The sequence below is a fragment of the Oncorhynchus clarkii genome, chromosome 2 (genome assembly GCF_045791955.1).
Source record: "Oncorhynchus clarkii lewisi isolate Uvic-CL-2024 chromosome 2, UVic_Ocla_1.0, whole genome shotgun sequence".
Classification (NCBI taxonomy): Eukaryota; Metazoa; Chordata; class Actinopteri; order Salmoniformes; family Salmonidae; genus Oncorhynchus; species Oncorhynchus clarkii.
In genome coordinates, this window is record NC_092148.1 from 34,640,072 (window position 1) to 34,659,548 (window position 19,477).

Below are 19,477 nucleotides of genomic sequence, written 5' to 3' on the forward strand. Positions count from 1 at the left end.
AGTAGGCGATTCCAGGACGGAACAATCATGCCTGCATTATGTAACCCAACACTGTTCGAACATTGGTCATATTTGACTTCGAGAGCGCGCTGTCACTGTTGGTGCGTGTTTAGCAGCTTCATCCTCGTCCAATCCTGTGTGCACAGTGTAATTTCCACATAACCAAACAGAGTGGGATGGGCTCGACAGTCAGACTCGTGATGAACACTGGAGTAACGAGGGACTCGTTGTGGTGTCCGTGATTTAGGCTACACCCGCATCATTTGCAACTGGGGGAATCATCACCAAACATCCAGGCTAGTACAATTATATGTTTATGTAAATAGTTGGATGAAAACATTTAGGAAAAAATAGGAATAGGAAAAAACGATACGCATGTAATTCTGATTTCAAGCTAGCCTATGATGTTGTTTACTTTCCCATTTCTTATCACAATTTGCTATCCATTGGCATATTGTCGTATTTAGTTCAATTCGAAATTATGATTGTAAAATACATGTAATTTAGTTAAGCTATTGCGCATTAAAACATTTGTTAAAGGTGGGGCTGGTTGAAAAAATGGTCAGGTTAAGTTTGAACTCATACATCGCTTGATCATATTCAGCACCACGAGACAGTGGACAGCGCCAAAGATTTAAACTGCGTGTTAAATTAATCCCATGGGCGACCATCCACATATGCATTGATATCTTTCTTCTGGGATTACAAAACATATTTTGGTAGCTATATTTCAGTAAGTTTATGGGCTAGACTATATGTTTTGCATTCGTTGCTGGATTTTGTGAGAATGGTCTAAAATCATTGACAAACCATTAAGAATTCATAAATGTGGCGGGAAACTTGATTTTAGGCCTGCCTTTGATATTCAACTTGGGCAGAGCAGGTAAGAAAAAAAAGAAAAAAAAACTACAATAACCTTCATTCAAGTCACCATGAAGCACATCACATACTGTAATTTATACATGGACAAACATGGTCAGCATTTGCAGAAACAGATATTATAAGGATATCAAGGAACGTTTTGCCATTATAAATTGGCTGATGTGAGCTGTCTGTATTCTCTCTGTAAATAATGTGTATTTAGAGTATTTAGAGTGTATTTAGAACGCACTGAATTGGATGTTATTGACCACCAATAGCAAGTGAAAGCTTTTACACCTTGCCATTGTTATGGGTCTTTTATGGGTATTTACACACACCATGAGGTTCAGGTTGATAAGGATAATCTATGTTGGATTTGGGGAAAATCTATCAAAACACTATAATAGAACTGGAAACTGTAATGTATTCCTTTGTGAACATTATCAAAAGACAGAAAATTAGACACCTTGAAACACAGCTTCTATCATCATCCTGAATGCTCACACATGTTTGCATGTACACATACACACACACACACACATACACAATATGTCCTGTCCAATAAACTTATGTTCTCTGTTTTTACATGGTTTTAAATATATGATTATGTGCCATACCATATGTAAACCCTCTCAGAGGAAAATATTGGATTATATCATGCTTCATACAGTTGACTGCCCGAAAGTGCACACTCAAACCAAGCAGGCAGACTAAATACAGATTGATCAGATTAAGGACGCAGTATCGTGAGATAATTCCCAGCTCAGAAATAACCTTTATGTCTTAGTGCAACGCAAAAAAACAAATAAAACTACTTGAATTAAATGAAACCATTATACCCACTAAATGGGCTTTCATAACTAAATTATTTATCTTGTTAAAATATGAGCTTGCCATACCCTGTAGATCTGTGCAGCTATTTAAAGGCCCAGAGGTCTTATATATTTCCACACTGTGTTGGAAAAATACTGTGAAATTGTGAAAATTATAATAATACACTTTTAGTGTAAGAGCTGTTTGAAAAGACCACCTGAAATGTCAGCCTGTTTTGCTGGGATGGCATTTTGGTGACACCACCAGGTGTTAAATTTGTGAATAGACCAAGTACAAAGAGCGTTCCAAACCTCTCTGCCAATGACAGCTCATTTCAGTTTTCCCCTCCCCACCCAGACAGTCCTAGCTACATTTTTGTTTGAGAAATTGCTCTTTGCTAAGAAGCGATTTTTTGGACCATTTTCATTTAAATCAATCACAGCAAGGTACATAAATTGTTACCCAGAAATGATTTGATATTGCGATAAACGACTGCAAACCACTAGAAGGGATGAGTAACGTTGCCTGCAGAACAGAACATTATGTTAACTTCCAAAGACCTTAGCCTGGTGGGCTAACACAGTCTTGAGTTATGCAGAACACCCGGATTTGATACCTAGTTGATTGTGTAAGTTCCAGCCGTAGGACCAATGCCAGGAACATTGTGAATAACACAGCCAGGTCACCCGTGATACAAGTCAGTATTAGACGTCCATCCATGTCTGAGGACGTCAGGAGATGATGTGGAAACCAGCCACAAGGGGCAACAGTGAGAGCTGTTAGTCTCAAATTGGCTTATGTTTTTGAAAGTGGACAGGGATGGGGATGGGTGTAAGCATCTACCTCTAATACCAAAGGTTGCATGTTCAATCCAGCTATAGAAAGTCGTTTTTGAGATTTGTTTCCCTTACCTTAACCATAAAAAAAAAAAATCCTAACCTTAAGATTTCAACGCTTGGGAAACATGGACGAATTCTGACGTGAGACTGTGAGAGCTTGTTGCAGATGGTCACGTTGTTTTGCATCTTATCTACTGAGAGCATGCATGGGCAGGCTTAGATGAAAACATCTCTCTGTGAATCTGAGGCTGTCAACCTTCCACCCAGGATTCTATCTGCTAAGGGACCACCTTTACCTGCAAGGGAAATGAAATGTTTTTAAATATTTTGAAACGGAGTGAAAATATGCACTTCTTATTTGACAAGTCCAGGTAGTCTCTCACCGTTTCAGTCCGTTTTCTTTGATATTTTCTTCTACCTGGGTCATTCCTCATGACCCAGGAGAAGGATATTTACAAGCCCTGCTGAGATTATATGATTATATTATATGATAACAACTATTGAGTATAGTAATGCACAAACTTGATTGCATTTTCCTGACATTGATTGCTGCTGATGTGCACAGAGACAATGGCTCACGTGCGCTTGCTCACATGGGAGCACACCTGACCTTGTTGTAACACTCCCCCTACACTGCCCTAGGCTACACCCGAAGTAAACCACATTGACCTTTGTTATGTTGCAGGAGGAAAACCCTCCTATTGCACGCTTGTTAGATGCAGAACTGTCTGCAAATTTCATTGGCCCCATTTAGCCTGTCTTCCTTGCAGTAATTTTCCTCTGTTGCTAAGTATGTTGCTAGGGCATGGTTTGGTTGGTAGCTCTGAGACTGTGCCTGCTGCCTAATCTGAAATCCACTTTGAAGCTGTGTGCCAGCTATCCAAAGGCGGGTAGAAACAAAAAGAAAACATATCGAGGCATAAAATGCTGGCATACTGCTGTTTTATTGTGATGCTCATGACACACTTCTCAGTTGCCTTAAGAGGTACAAAAAGCTGAGCTCATTTCAGGTGAACTTTTGGGGTGTTCTCATATCAGGGCTGTAGGACCTAGAAGACTAAAAGTGCCTACAATCTGATATAAAACCTGCCTTCAAGTATAATTTGTTTTGTGGTTTAGCTGTTTAACTTATTTCTTCACTCTTACGTGCTGAAAACATACCTGTAGTGTAAGACATGATAGTCAGGGTACACAGTGTTTTTCAAGATGGGTGTTTGCTTGGGGACAGGGACAGCAGATGTCCTGAGCTACATTTACCAACATCCTGGGTGCCATGCAGTCAAAATAAAGAGATACAGTCCAGATGCTAAGGGGGGAAAGTCAGGATTCAGTAAAGTGATAACGAATCAGAGCTTAGGAGTCAATTCCGTCATTTGTTATATAAAAAAAAAGAGAAGATCACACGTTCACACTTACATAACCAACTCCTTAAAGCAATGATGCTAAGAGAGGCACAACATTCAACAGGAGAGGAGGAATGGATAAGGAATTGAGTGATGTCATAATGTGCAGTCAGGCATTATGTGAACCATTTATTCAGCCATCAAACATTAATAAAATATACAATTTTGTGCATGTACTGGAGCCTGGATGTCTTTGTATGTCTATGTCAAAATGGAGAGGGTGAATTCAACTACGTGTATAGGGTCTGTGAAAATCAATATAAACTCAAAACACCATACACTATTATTCTGTCATTCTTATCTCAATATTCAGTGAGCGGTTTGCCGGTGCTACTCTCTGGTGTCATCTTGTTGACAGCAAAAAGGGTATTTGGCACAGGATCCCAAAATGGAAGAAATGTCATAATTCTATTATGTTTTTTTGGCAGAATGAATCATGGCGCTGAGGAAAACCTTAGTCAGCCCCTCTCTAATAGATGTGCCCCCGCACTTTGACTCTGTACATAGCCTCGCTATTTTTTTAACTTAACACTTATTTTTCTTAAAACGGCATTGTTGGTTAAGGGCTTGCAAGTAAGCATTTCACTGTAAATGTCTAAACCGGTTGTATTCGGCACATGTGACAAATACAATTTGATTTGAGATGTTTGAAGATGCTGCTGTGTGCTTTCCACCTAGTGGGACATAATTTATTCATTTCTAAATGAAGAGTTAGAAACACACCCAGATCCTCTCTGCAGCATCATTCACGACTAGATAATAGAGGTTGTATGTAGGTTGTATTTTCTCTGGCACATGCATGTGAAGGACTGTAAAGCCTGGGTTTTATTGGATTTAAGAAACGGTCTCATGCCTTTGTTCCATGTTTGAGGAAATACATGCAAAATATTTTGCAAGTAAAACAAAAACGTTTTCAATCTGGTAGCCTATATTTGATGTGGGGCTCACTGGTTTAATGACCAAGGTCCGGTCAGTATCTGTGCCATCTGTGCCAGGCAGGGGTGGACGTAGGCGGAGGTGACATTATTTACATAACCAATTTCGGAGAGTCGGCCTTGTTCGTAAATGGTGCAGTGCCAGTGTGCCACATCAGGATGCCTTGGACAGAAATACATCTCACCGTTACTTTTCTCACAGATCCAAAGGGGAAAACACAGCGTTAAGCACAATGGGACCATTCCAGGAATATGAGGTGGGTGTCATGGCAACACTTTGAAAGTTGATCATTTTTAATCTTAACAATTCCACTAATATTTTTGTTCAAATTTCATGAGAATGATAATAGTGATAGCATGATAATCTAATCTAGACTGTCACATACGTAGACCATAATTATTTAATGATTGTGCTGCTGTGACAGAGCTAATGTAGCAAGGCAAAAACAAAATGTGCAAAGTTGTATTTACACACACCGAATCACGTATGAATTTGATTTGTTCTTGTGGCAAAAATTAAAGTGGTGAGTTGTGATAGTTGTGATACCTGTATGGTTCTCAGGAAAATAAGTCATCAGGGAAGGAAAGCCCCCGCAGCCGCATCCCACGCTTGATCCTTCATCCTTTCCACCCTAATGGGAAAGGGTCACCCTTGTCCGAATCACCCATTTCAGAGGAGGAGGGTAAGGACTGTGACATCAGCTCGGACAACTCCAAACGGACCATCAGCTTTTGCTCAGGTAAGTTGTTCCCATGTTTCAGATCAAGGTTAGGGTGCATCATAAAAGTCTAAAAATAGTTATTCTAATCTCAAATAAAATGAATAGGAATTTGCTTTCACTTGTCAGTATTGTCACTAGCAGCCAGGGCAGTACTGGCAATGGCAGATGGGCTGGTCTATCTTTAGCCCAGTGGGCCTTCCTAAATCTAATTTGTGTGTGCAGAATTAATGGCCGCCAGTGTGCTAGAAATGCCCAGGACGATTTCTGATCCCAAGGTTCAGTCCCTCTTAATGATTGACTGCTGTGTGTTCCATGCATATTCTTGGCTCTACCTGTCTACATAGATGACACTGGCTGCCCCAGTAGTCAGTCTGTGTCCCCCTCCAAAACCCTGTCAGGGTCAGACAACAGTCCACATGGCTCCCCCACGCCCACTGCCGAGTGCAAGACCAAGGTGAAGAGGGTGAGGTTGATGGCAGAGTGGCACGCACCACCGCCGAGGCACAAGAGGGAGCAGCGATCGTCCATATTGCCCAGAGGTAGGCCACTGCAGGGAATGGCTTCAGGTTTTTTTTGTAGGTGGGGTTAGGAGGCACGTACATACTATAAGGGCACAGGGCGAGACCCAGATGTAGACACGGGAGGCAGATGGTTTGAGTCTCTGATATTTATTATAATCCAAGGGGCAGGCAAGAGAATTGTCGTGGACAGGCAAAAAAGTAAAACCAGATCAGAGTTCAGGAGGTACAAAGTGGCAGGCAGGCTCGAGGTCAGGGCAGGCAGCATGGTCAGGCAGGCAGGTTCAGAGTCAAGGCAGGCAAGGGTCAAAATCGGGAGGACTAGAAAAGCAGGAGCACGGAAAACCACACTGGTTGACTTGACAAGACGAACTAGCAACAGACAAACAGGGAACACCAGAATAAATACCCAGGCACTAATGGGGAAGACAGGTGATACCCAGAGGTGGGTGGAGACAATCACAAAGACAGGTGAAACAGTACCCCCCCCCCCCAGGGGTGCCACCTGGCATGCTACCTGGGCACATACCTGGCTGACGGCGGTGAAAGTCGGTGAGGAGGGCCGGGTCCAGGATGTCTTTAGCGGAAACCCAGCACCTCTGCCCTGGGCCATAACCCTCCCTCAACCAGGTACTGGAAACACCTGCCCCGTGGTTGAACCCTCAGGAGGTGTCTCACCATATACACTGGCTGACCTTCGATGGCACACGGGGGGATGGATGGGCCTAGAAGCAGAAGGGCTGTGAGACAAGGGTTTAAATCTTGAACACATGAAAAGTAGGGTGAACACGGAGGGTACTGGGTAACAGCAGTGGGACTAAGGACTCTAGAAGATGGGGAAAGTTTGGGGGATTCCACCCAGAGGGGCAGGTCCCGTGTGGACAACCATACCCTCTGCCCAACCTGATAGCGGGGAGCAAGAATCCGGAGGTGGTTCGCTTGTCGACGATACCTGGAGGTGGTCTTGAAAAAGAGCTTGGGCGGCTCTTCTCCAGGTACGCCAACAGCGGTGAACGAACATCTGGGCTGAGGGTGTTGACCTTCTTGCTCTGGGAAGAGCGGAGGCTGATTCACCCTTCGAATGCTCCATGGGGTGAGTCCAGTAGCCGAGCAGGGAACAGTGTTCCTAGCATGTTCCACCCAGACCAGTTACTGGCTCCAGGTGGTGGGGTTACTAGCAGCAAGACGCCAAAGTGTTGTCTCCATGTCTTGATTGGTTCGCGGCGATTAGCCATTGGATTGGGGATGAAACCCAGAGAACAGACTGGCCGATGACCTGATAAGGATGCAAAGCGCCTTCAAGAATCGGGAAGAGAACTGAGGACCCCGATCCGAGATCATGTCGACCGGGAGTCCATTTGGAAGACGTACTGAACCATGAGCTGGGCCATCTCCTTGAATGAAGGTAACTTGTGAAGAATGGAAAACCTATCCACCACCATCAGAATGGTGGGGTTACCATCTGATGAGGGGGGGGGGGGGGGGGGGGGGGGGGAGCCCAGTGACAAAATCCAGGGAAATAATGGGACCAGGAGCAATGAGGGACAGGGAGTGGCTGAAGGAGGCCAGACAGAGCTGCACCATGCACCATGCATGCGACAATGAAGGCTGAAACGTCAGGAGCCATGGTGGGCCACCAGAAGCGTTGTCGGAGGAAAGCCAGGGTACGACGAGCCCCAGGATGACAGGTAAGCCCGGAGGAGTGATCCCATTCCAGAACTTGAGGCAATGTCGAATCAGGAACGAACATCTGGTTAGCCAGGCCCCTCCCAGGGTATGGCTGGGAACATTGTGTCTTACGGACCAGAGCCTCAATACCCCAAACAACCAAAGCCACCAAACATTAGGCAGGGAGGATGTCTCAGATTCAGAGGGCATGGCAGTGGAATTGTACAGATGGGAGAGAGTGTCCGGCTTCATGTTTTTGGAACCTGGGCGGTAGGAGATGGTGAAATTGAACCTGGTAAATAACAGGGCCCAACGAGCTTGCCTTGGGTTGAAGCGCTTGGCATTCTAAATTCTAAAGGTCCATCCATACCAAAAATGGATGTTCCACCCCTGTCAGCCAGTGCCTCCACTCCTCCAGAGCCATCTTAACCACTAGGATTTCCCAGTTCCCAATGTCATAGTTCCTTTCCACAGGGTTGAGACATGAAGGCACAGGGATGAAGCTTATGGTCCTGGACAGATCGCTGGGAAAGGACAGCCCCTACTCCCACATCGGCAGTGTCAACCTCAACCACAAACTGATGAGTCGGGTCCGGATGGAGGAAGATGGGGCAGTAGTGAATCGCTGCTTTAGATCCCCAAAAGTCTTGTCCGCTGCTAGAGACCATGTGAATGGTACCTTGGGAGAGGTGAGTGCAGAGAGGGGGGCAGCCATGTTGCTGTAGCCCTGAATTAAACTGCGGTAGAAATTAGCAAACCCCAGAAACCATTGTAGCTGCTCCCTGGGCAGAACGAGAGAACCAGGATGTCGTAGGGGTAGACAAAAACACGACTCAACATGTCCCGGAGCACATCGTTGACCAGGGCCTGGAAGACAGCGGGCACGTTGATGAGTCCAAACGGCATGACCAGGTACTCAGTGTCCACCAACAATGTTGAAAGCCATCTTCTACTCGTGCGGATACGTGAAGGAGACAATGTGGTAGGCATTCCGAAGGGCCAGTTTGGAAAAAATGGTAGCCCCCTGGAGAGGTTTGAAAGCTGAGGAGAGGAGTGGTAGAGGGTAACGATTTTTGATCGTAATGTAATTGAGGCCCCGGTAATCAATGCATGGACCCAGGGTCTTGTCCTTCTTCCCCGCAAAGAATCCTGCACCAGCAGGAGAGTCAGAAGGACGAACGCTTCCAACAGCCAGAGAGTCCTCGATGTACTCCTCCATGGCCTTGGTCTCAAGACCAGACAGGGAATATAGCCAGCCTCGAGGTGGTGTGGTGCCCAGGAGGAGGTCAATAGCACAATCGTAAAGACGATGTGGAGGAAGAGAGATAGCACGAGCCTTGCTGAAAACCTCCAGGAGGTAATGGTACTCTGCAGGAATGGCAGAGAGATCCAAGGCTGTACTCAAACCTGGAGGCAGACATTCCGGGGAAGGCTGCGCCGCCTTCAGGCAATGTGAATGGCAGAACATGCCCCAACCCAGGACTGAACCCGTGGTCCAGTCAATGTCAGGGTTGTGCTTCTAGAGCCAAGAAAATACCAAAACAATACGGATGTGGGGAGACTCAATGAGGAGAATCTGTATTGACTCACTGCAGTTTACATATACCTGCATATTAATGGGAATTGGACGCTTCCAATGTAGCGGCCTTTCAGTGCCCTGGCATCCATGTGAATGGAGAAGATTTGAGTAGGGATACTTAGTTCTGATACCAGGGTAGCAACCATGAAACTCTCATCTGCCCCAGAGTCAATGAGCACCCGGAGAGACTTAGACTGGCCTCCTCACAGCAAGATCACATAAAAAGTTTGGGTAATGGGAATTAGAGGGTTCCCAGTCAGGCTCACCAATGTACTTGTACCTACTAAGGATTCAGGTCTCTTCACTGGGCAGGTGGCTATGTAATGTCCTACAGCAGCACAATACAGACAACTATTAGAGCTTAGCCTGCGTGAATGTTCCCTAGGCGATAATCTAGCTATTCCCAGTTGCATAGGTTCCGGTGTATCCAACTCACCCGTTGCCGATGATTCGCGAGGGAGCTCGGGTGGCCTCAAATCATCTCGGAAAAATCAGCCTTCTGGGACTTCCGGATTCCTTCGGAAGTGAACGAGCCGCAGCGGCTGGACGAGTGTGACATAGGTCAGACCTCTCACACCTGCGTTCCTGTAGATGTCCATAAATCCTAATGGTGAGGGCGATGAGGGAATCGAGATCCACTGGTAACACCTAAGCAGCTAGTTAATCTTTTATCACCTCTGATAATCCGTGAAGGTAGGTATCGAATAGGGACTCCGGATTCCAGGCACTCTCGGCGGCCAATTTACAAAAGTCAACAGTGTAGCCTGCCACACTACGGGAGTCGGCAGGGTAGTCTAGTGGTTAGAGCATTGGACTAGTAACCGGAAGGTTGCAAGTTCAAATCCCCGAGCTGACAAGGTACAAATCTGTCGTTCTACCCCTGAACAGGCAGTTAACCCTAGGCCGTCATTGAAAAGAAGAATTTGTTCTTAACTGACTTGCCTAGTTAAATAAAGGTTAAATTACACCTCTCTCGCAGATACCAAAGAATCAAAAAACATTCCTCACCTCTGTTTGAATGTTAAATGATGAGATTACCCTTAACAACCTCTGCCACGAAGTCTTCCAGATCATGACAAATAGCGGATTGTTGCTCCCAAACTGCCGTAGCCCAGGAGAGTGCCCTTCCCGACATTAGCGTAATAATATACGCTATTGTCGACCGAGCCAAACATGGCTGCAACTCAAAAATGAGGGAGCACTGAGAAAGAAAACCCCACAATCCCCAGAATATCACCCCGTAGGTGGTAAGCGAGGTTCTCTGGGAGCCGGGGTAGGCTGTACAAACCCAAGACTAATAGTAAAAAGGTTACTGGGTGGTGGTGGTGGTGGTGGTGGTGGTGGGGGGAGACACGGGAGGCAGATGGTTCGAGTCTCTGATATTTACTATAATCCAAGGGGCAGGCAAAATAATGGTTGTGGACAGGTAAAAGATCATAAACAAGTGGCAGGCAGGCAGGCAGTATGGTCATAAACAAGTGGCAGGCAAGGTCAGAGCAGGCAGGCAGGCAGTATGGTCAGGCAGGCAGTATGGTCAGGCAGGCAGGCAGGCAGGCAGGCAGGCAGGCAGGCAGTATGGTCATAAACAAGTGGCAGGCAAGGTCAGAGCAGGCAGGCAGGCAGTATGGTCAGGCAGGTGAGTTCAGCGTTAAGGCATGCAGGGGACTAGCAAAAGCGAGATAAGAAAAAGCAGGCACATGGAAAACCACACTGGTTGACTTGACAAGACAAACAGGGAACACCGGAATAAATACCCAGTGACTAATGGGGAAATGAGTGACACCTGGAGGTGGATGGAGACCATCACAAAGACAGGTGAAACAGATCAGGGAGTGACACATATGTTGTCCTAGTAGATCTTAGGCTTTCCTCTCAATTCTGATTCTGTTTATATTTATTTGTTTGATTGAAGTACTTGTCTAACTATCAATTGAAATAGATCTACGTCAGATTAAAATATATATGAAATAACCATGTGAAATGGTTTCTTGTAGACCAGGGTTGGGCTCAATTCAAATTGAAGGCAGTCAATTCAGGAAGTAAACTAAAATCACAATCCAATAATAGAAAAAGGGGCATTTATTTTCAATTACTTCTCAATAAACTCAAAAGTAGAAGCTATTTATTTCAAAAGTTTTTAAATGTCTGCATTTTAAATTAAAATAATTTATTGATTGACTGCCTTTAATTCAAATTGAGCCCAACCCTGAATCTACATGCTTTGTGTGTATACACAATCTGCAAAGTATTGTTTTCATGTAATTTGAGCAGTAGAAGGTAAGCAACAATGATTTGCTTGGTGAGAGAATGGGAGAATCTCAATTGCACAACACCGATTGGAGGAGACAGTCAGAGTGGCAGGACCTCTGGCTTTCTCATCCAATGGTGTTTGAGAAGGAGGCGAGACGCTGTTACCATTTTGTTTTTTTATGAGAATGCAATTGAGATTAATCAAATCCCCTCAATGTTGGCATTCCTCTGCACAGACGTTGCTGACGCATGCCAGATTTTTAAAAGGCCTGGATAACTATTTTACATATCAGCTAACCACATCATATGACATATGTTATAGCAATCTGGTGCCCACCTATGACAACATCCTAAATATCTCTCACAGTGTACACTTGTTCACTTCCCTTCATGGATTTGAAAGGAACTGACTGGTATAAGAAATATGGTAGAAACTTCCTCTAGCCCGTGCCTACACCAATCCAATGCTTTTACATTTCTGGGGAATACTGAACGAGTGCAGGAAGAAGGAGATATTATTGGGACGCATTCAATGGTTGTGTTCCCCTGCTCAGTCATTGTATGCATTAATCAATTGTTGCATGACACTTCATCAACTGTGCCTTTGGGCACCAGATTGCTATAACATATGCATATGATGTGGTTAGCTGATATGTAAAATAGTTATCCAGGCCTTGTAAAAATCTGGCATGCGTCAGCAACGTCTGTGCAGAGGAACGCCAACATTGAGGGGATTTGATTAATCTGGCCCGGGCACCCCGTTTGAAACCCACATTGATGTTGGCTCAAAACAAAAGTGATGTAAATAAGCACGTGGAGTATTGAGTAGGATTCTGTGTTTTCACATGCAGAAGTTATTGCTTTTGATAGAAATACTTTATCTGCCTTCTAAATTAAAAACAGTTTGAATATTCAAACATATGGAAAGGAGATTGTTTCTGGACCATGCGCCATGCTGCCTTGTTGACGACATGACCGAGCAGCGCAGATTACTGTTTGATTTAAGCAGGGCACTCCTCCCTCACTCCTTTTGCCCGTGCAGGTCACGGGCCATGTACTGGTGCCCCCAGGCTCAGCATAATTGAATCCGCCCAACGACTTGAGCAAGGTTCCAATCCAGAGAGGCTGCTGATTGGATAATCAATGTTGGACCTGAGGTTTTTCAATTTGGCTGATTAGTAGTCGTTAACAGTCAGACTTCACGTATTGGTTGGCAGCACATTGTACCTGCAATTGACTCACTCAGCGTTGAAGGTTCCGTTTTGTTGTTAGTTCATCACAAATTCACAGTGAGCACTTTACTATGGTTTTATTGAATGGAAAGAGGTGCAATTCAGTGTGTCTGACTGCAGGTAGCGAAGCAGACTTCAGCTCCTCCAGCAGCACGGGCAGCCTAAAGAGAGGGGAGAGCCTGGCCCACAACTCCACAGGGAAGAAGATCTCCTCACGCAGGTGATATGGGGTGGCTCTGTTTCTCTACTGCCTCCATTCTAAAAGCAGACGCTCCATTACCAATATCTTACCCCACCAGTGTGTGTTTACATTTAAAGGGCCAGTTTCCCAGACCCATATTCAGCCTTCTCCTAAACTAAAATGCACTTCAACAAAAATGTAATTGGGTCTGTGAAACCGTTTCAAAACGTATAGCTCTGCTATTTCTTTATTGCTGTTTCTTTTCCTGCTGGTATATTTTATTTATGAAAAATAATAATAAATCCTTCCCCAATGATAAATGGACAACATTACAAGACTGTTGTGGAAAATGTAATCTCCTTAGGCAAAGCTAACTACTGCATGTATCTTCCCACAGTCGTGGTGCCCACATCAGGAGCCTCCCGATGTTCAAGCTGGCAGGGAGCCCCTCAGCATCCCATGATGCAGAGCTCTATGCCCCATACAGGACAGTCCCCTCATCCACCAACAGCAGCAGCAACTCCAGCCCCAAAATACCCTCCAGGTAAACAGCCATGTCACACCCATACACTGGCCAGTTCCAGAAACAACCTCCAGTGTTACCCCTTCTGGTATTTTTGTTGTTGCCATATTGCTTATGTGGACAGGGCCTAGATCTGAAATGATTGGATAGCTCAAAGCAGTATGGCAATAATTCCGCCTAGCCTATCAAAGTACAAGAGCAACTACCATGTTCCTGTCATTTCAACATGAAATTCCCTAGGAAGAAGGGGCTAGGGGTCCATTTTGTAATGGTGCATCTGTTGCTCTGGGAGGGGTGGGCGTTCACTAGGTGGGGAAATGGTGGATGGATTAGGCTCTATGCCAGGACTGTCATCTCCTTTTCTGAGACGGATTATATCGGTCAGGATTGGGCATGCCAAGATTATATCATTTTATGAACAGTCTGGATTTTGTTATTGTGTCTGTGTGCACGGGTGTCAACCTTGGGTTTATAGGAGAGGAGGAGGTCATGAATATTTCATTACTCAGTCAATAGCCAGACTGGCTTGCCTGGCTGCATTCCTGCCTTTTCTTCCCCCCACTAACTGTCTCACATTTGGTGGTAGTGCTTCTGGGATCTCGTGTTGCTATGTGGCAGAATATTCACTCGAGGGTTCCTGTGCTGCCATGACGGCAGCACTGCACGAACAAGCTCAACCTTGCCTTTCTGCTCGGACTGTAAAATGACTAACCAGAGCCCTCTTGAATTCAGCCCACAGGCTTAATGTGAGTCATTCCCTATGCAACACAATCCCTACTTATGTATCTTATGCGGACGTGAGAACGTCCATGACTGCATTTCTGTTGCTACAGGTAGTTCCCCGCAGCTCTCTTCTGCCTGGCTGGGTTTTGTGTGATGTCCTTGTTCTTTCGCTACGTTCTGCTAGCCTGTTCTATTTCTGTCAGGGATGCAGAGACTCCCATCAAAGCACAAGTCCCAGGTTGTTGCTAGGATATAGTGCTAGCTTTTAAGCCTGTTTGTAAGAGGGGCTGCTCTGCATATTAGCCAAATCCATCCTCTGACACATGTTTCATCATTCTTCCTTTAGGCCTGTTCACAGGGATATTTCAGAACTGCTCATGTATAATTGTTTAATGTACATGTAGTCAATATAAAAAGTTTGAGGTATTTCAGGGAATTCTCAAGCGAAAACACGGTTAACTTGTAGACTACAGCCAAGCAAATGTAAATTGGGCTTTCCCTCATTGCTTCCCTATCCATCCCTGAACGCTTTTGACCAACCTGCCATTTTAGCTTTTTGCAGCATGAAGTCGGCTGGCTGGTTAGCTTATGTTCTGACAGTGCTATCCCCAGTCAGACAGAATCGACTAAGTAATAGCATTGCCCAGCAGCTTTTTTTTCCTCCCTAAAACGAGCTGTTTTGCGTCATGCACGTTGCACCAATCCCTTTATTTTTTTCCATGGCCTAGTTCCTTCCCCAAATCACTGATGGAGCCTCCTGTAGATGGGGCTCAGCACTGCTCGTTGTACTGAACACCGTACAGGATGGTGTGTACAATACATGGGGTGTCCTCAGTATCCATGTTGAGAAAAAGATGGTGTCTCACCAGCAGAACATACAGTATGTGATTCAGGGAAAACGTGTCATTTCCTGTCTCCTCTCCCCATAAGGATGCCCCCCGGACGTTACCACTCCTGTGGGGACAGCCATGGGCTCAGACCCCCCAATCCAGAGCAGTATCTCACCCCCCTGCAGCAGAAGGAGGTGGCCATTCGCCACCTGAGAAGCAAGCTGAGGGAAGCGGAGAACACCGTCCATGACAGGTTACCTTCTCAGTGAACAGCTCATGTTTAGCTTGTTTCCTAAATGCATCCCATAGAGTACATTCCACCTACAGTGTAGAAAAACATTGCAATCCTGCACAGCTGTAACTACTAGCTTAACACTATTTTCTCCTTCAGGGAGTCCGAGATCGAGGAGCTCAAGTCCCAGCTGGGCAGGATGAGGGAGGACTGGATCGAGGAGGAGTGCCACCGTGTAGAGGCGCAGCTGGCCCTGAAGGAGGCACGCAAGGAGATCAAGCAGCTCCGGCAGGTTGTGGAGACCATGAAGAGCAGTCTGATGGAGAAGGACAAGGGCATCCAGAAGTACTTTGTCGACATCAACATCCAGAACCGCAAGCTGGAGTGCCTGCTGCACAGCATGGAGATGGCCCAGAGTGGCTCCACGCTGCAAGACGAGCCAACCATGGACTTCATCTGTGGTGACTCCCCTGTCAATGATAAGCAGGGGGAGGTGGGTGACCAGGCGGTGGAGGAGATGGCAGACTGTGGGCTGCTGGTCAACGACAACCTGGCACACATGCTCATGTCCACAGAAGTGGACTCTAGCAGTAAGCTACGCTGCCACCCAGAGGCTGGTCCTGGGGTGTCCACTCTACTCCACAGTCTGGAGGAGAAGATCGCACCACTGCCTCCACCACCCTCCAACACGTTCTGTTGCAGCACACTCCCCTTCCCTGCTCCAGAGGAGAAGGCCGTTCAGACCGAGATGGTATCCTTCCCTCCTGACCTGCACGCCCTCCTGCTGCAGCTGCTGAAGTTCCATGGTGGTGCAGTTGGAGATGCTCTCCTTCCAGCTTCTACCAGCCTCCTAGAAATCCCAGCACAGCAGGGCCCAGACTTGGCCCCTATCCCGTCCACCTTAAGCCTGCCTAGCTCCTGCCAGCCCATTCCAGTTCTGCCAGTGAGCCCTTATATGTTAAGTAATTCAGGGCTGTGTTGCTCAGACCCTGAGGTGGTCTCCATGCGCTTCATGGAGGAGCTGGATTTTGAGGTGAGCAGTGAGGAGCCCTGCAAGGCCCTCGGGGTGGCTGTGGTCAACAAAAGCTATTGGAGCAGCAGCTTCCTTGTTGATCTCGTTGCTGTGGCCGTACCAGTGTTGCCCACAGTGGCCTGGCTGTATTCCCGGCATGGCGTGGATGGGGCGGCGCCAGTCTACAACATCGCAGCATTGATCCGGGGCTGTTGCATCATGGGATTGCACTCTCTCCGTCATGTCACTCATGGGGCAGATGTGTAACGGTCTACGACCCCTGCGTGCACAGCCCGTCCCCTCCAATTAAAGCACTTCAACATTTGTTAATCAAAGAGTATTTGAATATTTAGTTTTTCTACACTTGTGAATATTAATGCTACAGTTATTACTTTAGGTTCCCACGTGGTTACTTTGCACTGTGTACAGTTGTTGCGGTGAGTTAAGTCATTGTTTATGGTGAAAGGATTTTGTTAATTGTATTTATTTTCCCTCTGTTCTCTGGTGTATAATCTAAGTAGGTGGTTATGCATCATTGATGTCCTGGGCTGGCACTAGTTACCCCTACTTAAAGCAACCATGTTTTTTTTCTGAAAGTATTAGGATTTCTGAGGGTGGGGATGAAATAGAATGTTCGTTTGAACGAGTATTTTTAGTGGTTTATGTTCCAAAATAATCTTAAACCTGCAGCCAAAGCTTTATTAATGAACGTTCACTCTTTATTTTTCTACCTGGGAGTAGAGCGTACATGTGTAACAAATTGATAGGTGTCAGAGACCAACGCTTCAAGACAACTCATACTTGTTTGTGCCTGAGCTACTGTGTGTAATACTCTTAACATCAAATGTCCTAATATATTTACTATTAAAGCATGATAATCCCATCCATGTCTGATTCCTCTTGGGCATGTTCTGGTGCCAAGGGTTTAGCAGACTTTAATCCCAAGCATTTTATAGTGAACATACATTCTAAATGGCATATATCCACAACTCTTCTGTTTCATTGTTCTACAACCCATTGAGATGTGTTGTCCTCATGGGTGCCATTTTCAATTGGTGATTTTCAGCTTCTCTTTAAATGCCAACAAGAAAGATATTTGAGTGAGCAAATTAAACGAAAGACTTGGATTTACTGTTTAATCTCTGGTTTAGAAGGGGATCCTTAATTGCAAAGCCACACATGTCTGAGGCCAGCTCTGAAAACAGCAGAACACATGTTTCTGCATCCGCACAACAGCTCTTAACTACGGAACAAGTTCACATGAATTAAACAGAGCTCTGTCTGAGCCTTTGCATATTACGCTGAACCAAAAATAAACACTATGTAAAGTGTTGGTTTCATGAGCTGAAATAAGATCCCAGATATTTTCCATGTGCACAAAAAGCTTATTTTTGAGCACAAATGAGTTTGCGTCCCTGTTAGTGAGCATTTCTCCTTTGCCAAAATAATTAATCCACCTGACCGGTGTGGCATATCAAGAAGCTGATTAAACGGCATGGTCATTACACAGGTGCACCTTGTGCTGGGGACAAAAGGCCACTCAAATGTGTAATTTTGTCACATGACACATCTGTGGCATTAAGTTTTGAGGGATCGTGCAATTGTCATGCTGACTGCAAGAATGTCAACCAGAACTGTTGCCAGAGAATTCAATGTTCATTTCTCTACCATAAGCCACCCCGTAGTTGTGGAGAATTTGGCAGTATGTCCAACTGGCCTCAAAACCCCAGACCATATGTAACCACGCCCGCCCAGGATCTCCACATCCGGCTTCTTCATCTGCGGGATTGTCTCGTCCTCACCAGGGTCTTGACCTGACTGCGGTTCAGTGTTGTAACTGACTTCAGTGGGCAAATGCTCACCTTCGATGGCCACTGGCATGCCGGAGAAGTGTGTTCTTCACGGATGAATCCCGGTTTCAACTGTACTGGGCAGATAGCAGCGTGTATGGCATCATGTTGGCGTTGTGCCCCATGGTGGCGGTGGGGTTATGGTACGGCCAGGCATAAGCTGCTGGCAACAAACACAAATGCATTTTATCGAATTCACAGAGATACCGTGATGAGAACCTGAAGCCCATTGTGATAACAATCATCTGCCGCCATAACATGTTTCAGCAAGATAAATCACAGCCCCATGTCACAAGGATCTGTACACATTTCCTGGAAGCTGAAAATGTCCCAGTTCTCCCATGGCCTGCATACTCACCAGACATGTCACCCGCTGAGCATGTTTGGAATGCTCTGGATCGACATGTATGACAGTGTGTTCCAGTTCCTGCCAATATCCAGCAATTTCACACAGCCATTGAAGAGGAGTGGGACAACATTCCACAGGCCATAATCAACAGCCTGATCAACTCTCTTCGAAGTAGATGTGTCGTACTGCATGAGGCAAATGGTGGTCACACCAGATACTGGCTGGTTTTCTGATCCATGACCCTACACAGGTATCTGTGACTAACAGATGCATTTCTGTATTCCCAGTCATGTGAAATCCATAGAATAGGGACTAATTCAGTTATTCAATTGACTGATTTCCTAATATGAACTGTAACTCAGTAGAATCTTTGAAAGTGTTGCATGTACATTTTTGTTCAGTGTTTATCAAACAAAAAATGCAATGGCCTTTTCAGGCTGTGTTCAATGTCCCCCGGGCAGTTTACAATGGAAGTGCATTAGACTTGCCAGAGTGGAACTTCAAGATGGTGGTGGTGCAAGATGGTGGTTCTGAGTCCGACAATCTTTGAAGAAAGGTCATGCCACAGATCAGCAGAGACTGTTTACACACACAGACTATGTTTTCACTTGTCACAATACATCTATGTTTGTGTGAGGATTAAAGTAAATCTAATCACCTGGCAGACTGATGCATTGAGACTGGAGTTGGAATGAGAAGTCCCATGCGATGCTAAATAACCCATTTCCCCTACTGCCATATGGGGTTGTTCCGTTACATAACCATGATCCTCTGTTCATTAGAGTGCAAGCAGACTGATGAATCATTCCATCTGCTCTAATCTCTCTCTGCAACCAGGCCTGGTAGCAAAGAGAAGGAATAATCAATATGGGGAGGGAGGGTGGAGTCAAGCTGCATTCGTTACCAGTGAGAATTTACCACATACGAATGGCCCTCCAACAGGTAATTACTAGTGGG

General features: G+C 45.6%; 1 protein-coding gene across 2 annotated transcripts; it reads left to right on the top strand.

The window, feature by feature from the left end:
- The first annotated feature begins 207 nt into the window (after positions 1-207).
- Positions 208-19,027, top strand: LOC139367069 (syntabulin-like). Of its 2 annotated transcripts, XM_071105063.1 has the most exons (8): positions 208-296; positions 5,054-5,108; positions 5,414-5,591; positions 5,918-6,112; positions 12,941-13,040; positions 13,399-13,545; positions 15,178-15,330; positions 15,469-19,027. In XM_071105063.1, exons 2-8 carry the CDS (start codon positions 5,085-5,087, stop codon positions 16,586-16,588), a joined length of 1,917 nt encoding a protein of 638 aa, XP_070961164.1. In that variant the 5' UTR covers positions 208-296; positions 5,054-5,084; the 3' UTR covers positions 16,589-19,027. The 2 variants fall into 2 exon arrangements, with proteins under 2 accessions (XP_070961164.1, XP_070961175.1); XM_071105074.1 differs by lacking the exons at positions 208-296; positions 5,054-5,108; positions 5,414-5,591; positions 5,918-6,112 and adding an exon at positions 9,871-9,948.
- Positions 19,028-19,477: the final 450 nt, after the last annotated feature.

What these genes read in the sequence shown, in the direction of transcription:
- LOC139367069 (XM_071105063.1), top strand. Translation starts at nt 5,085, where the DNA reads ATGGGACCATTCCAGGAATATGAG. An exon ending in AGCCCCAAAATACCCTCCAG is followed by an intron (nt 13,546 to 15,177) that starts GTAAACAGCCAT and finishes TCTCCCCATAAG; the next exon opens with GATGCCCCCCGGACGTTACC. An exon ending in GAGAACACCGTCCATGACAG is followed by an intron (nt 15,331 to 15,468) that starts GTTACCTTCTCA and finishes TTTCTCCTTCAG; the next exon opens with GGAGTCCGAGATCGAGGAGC.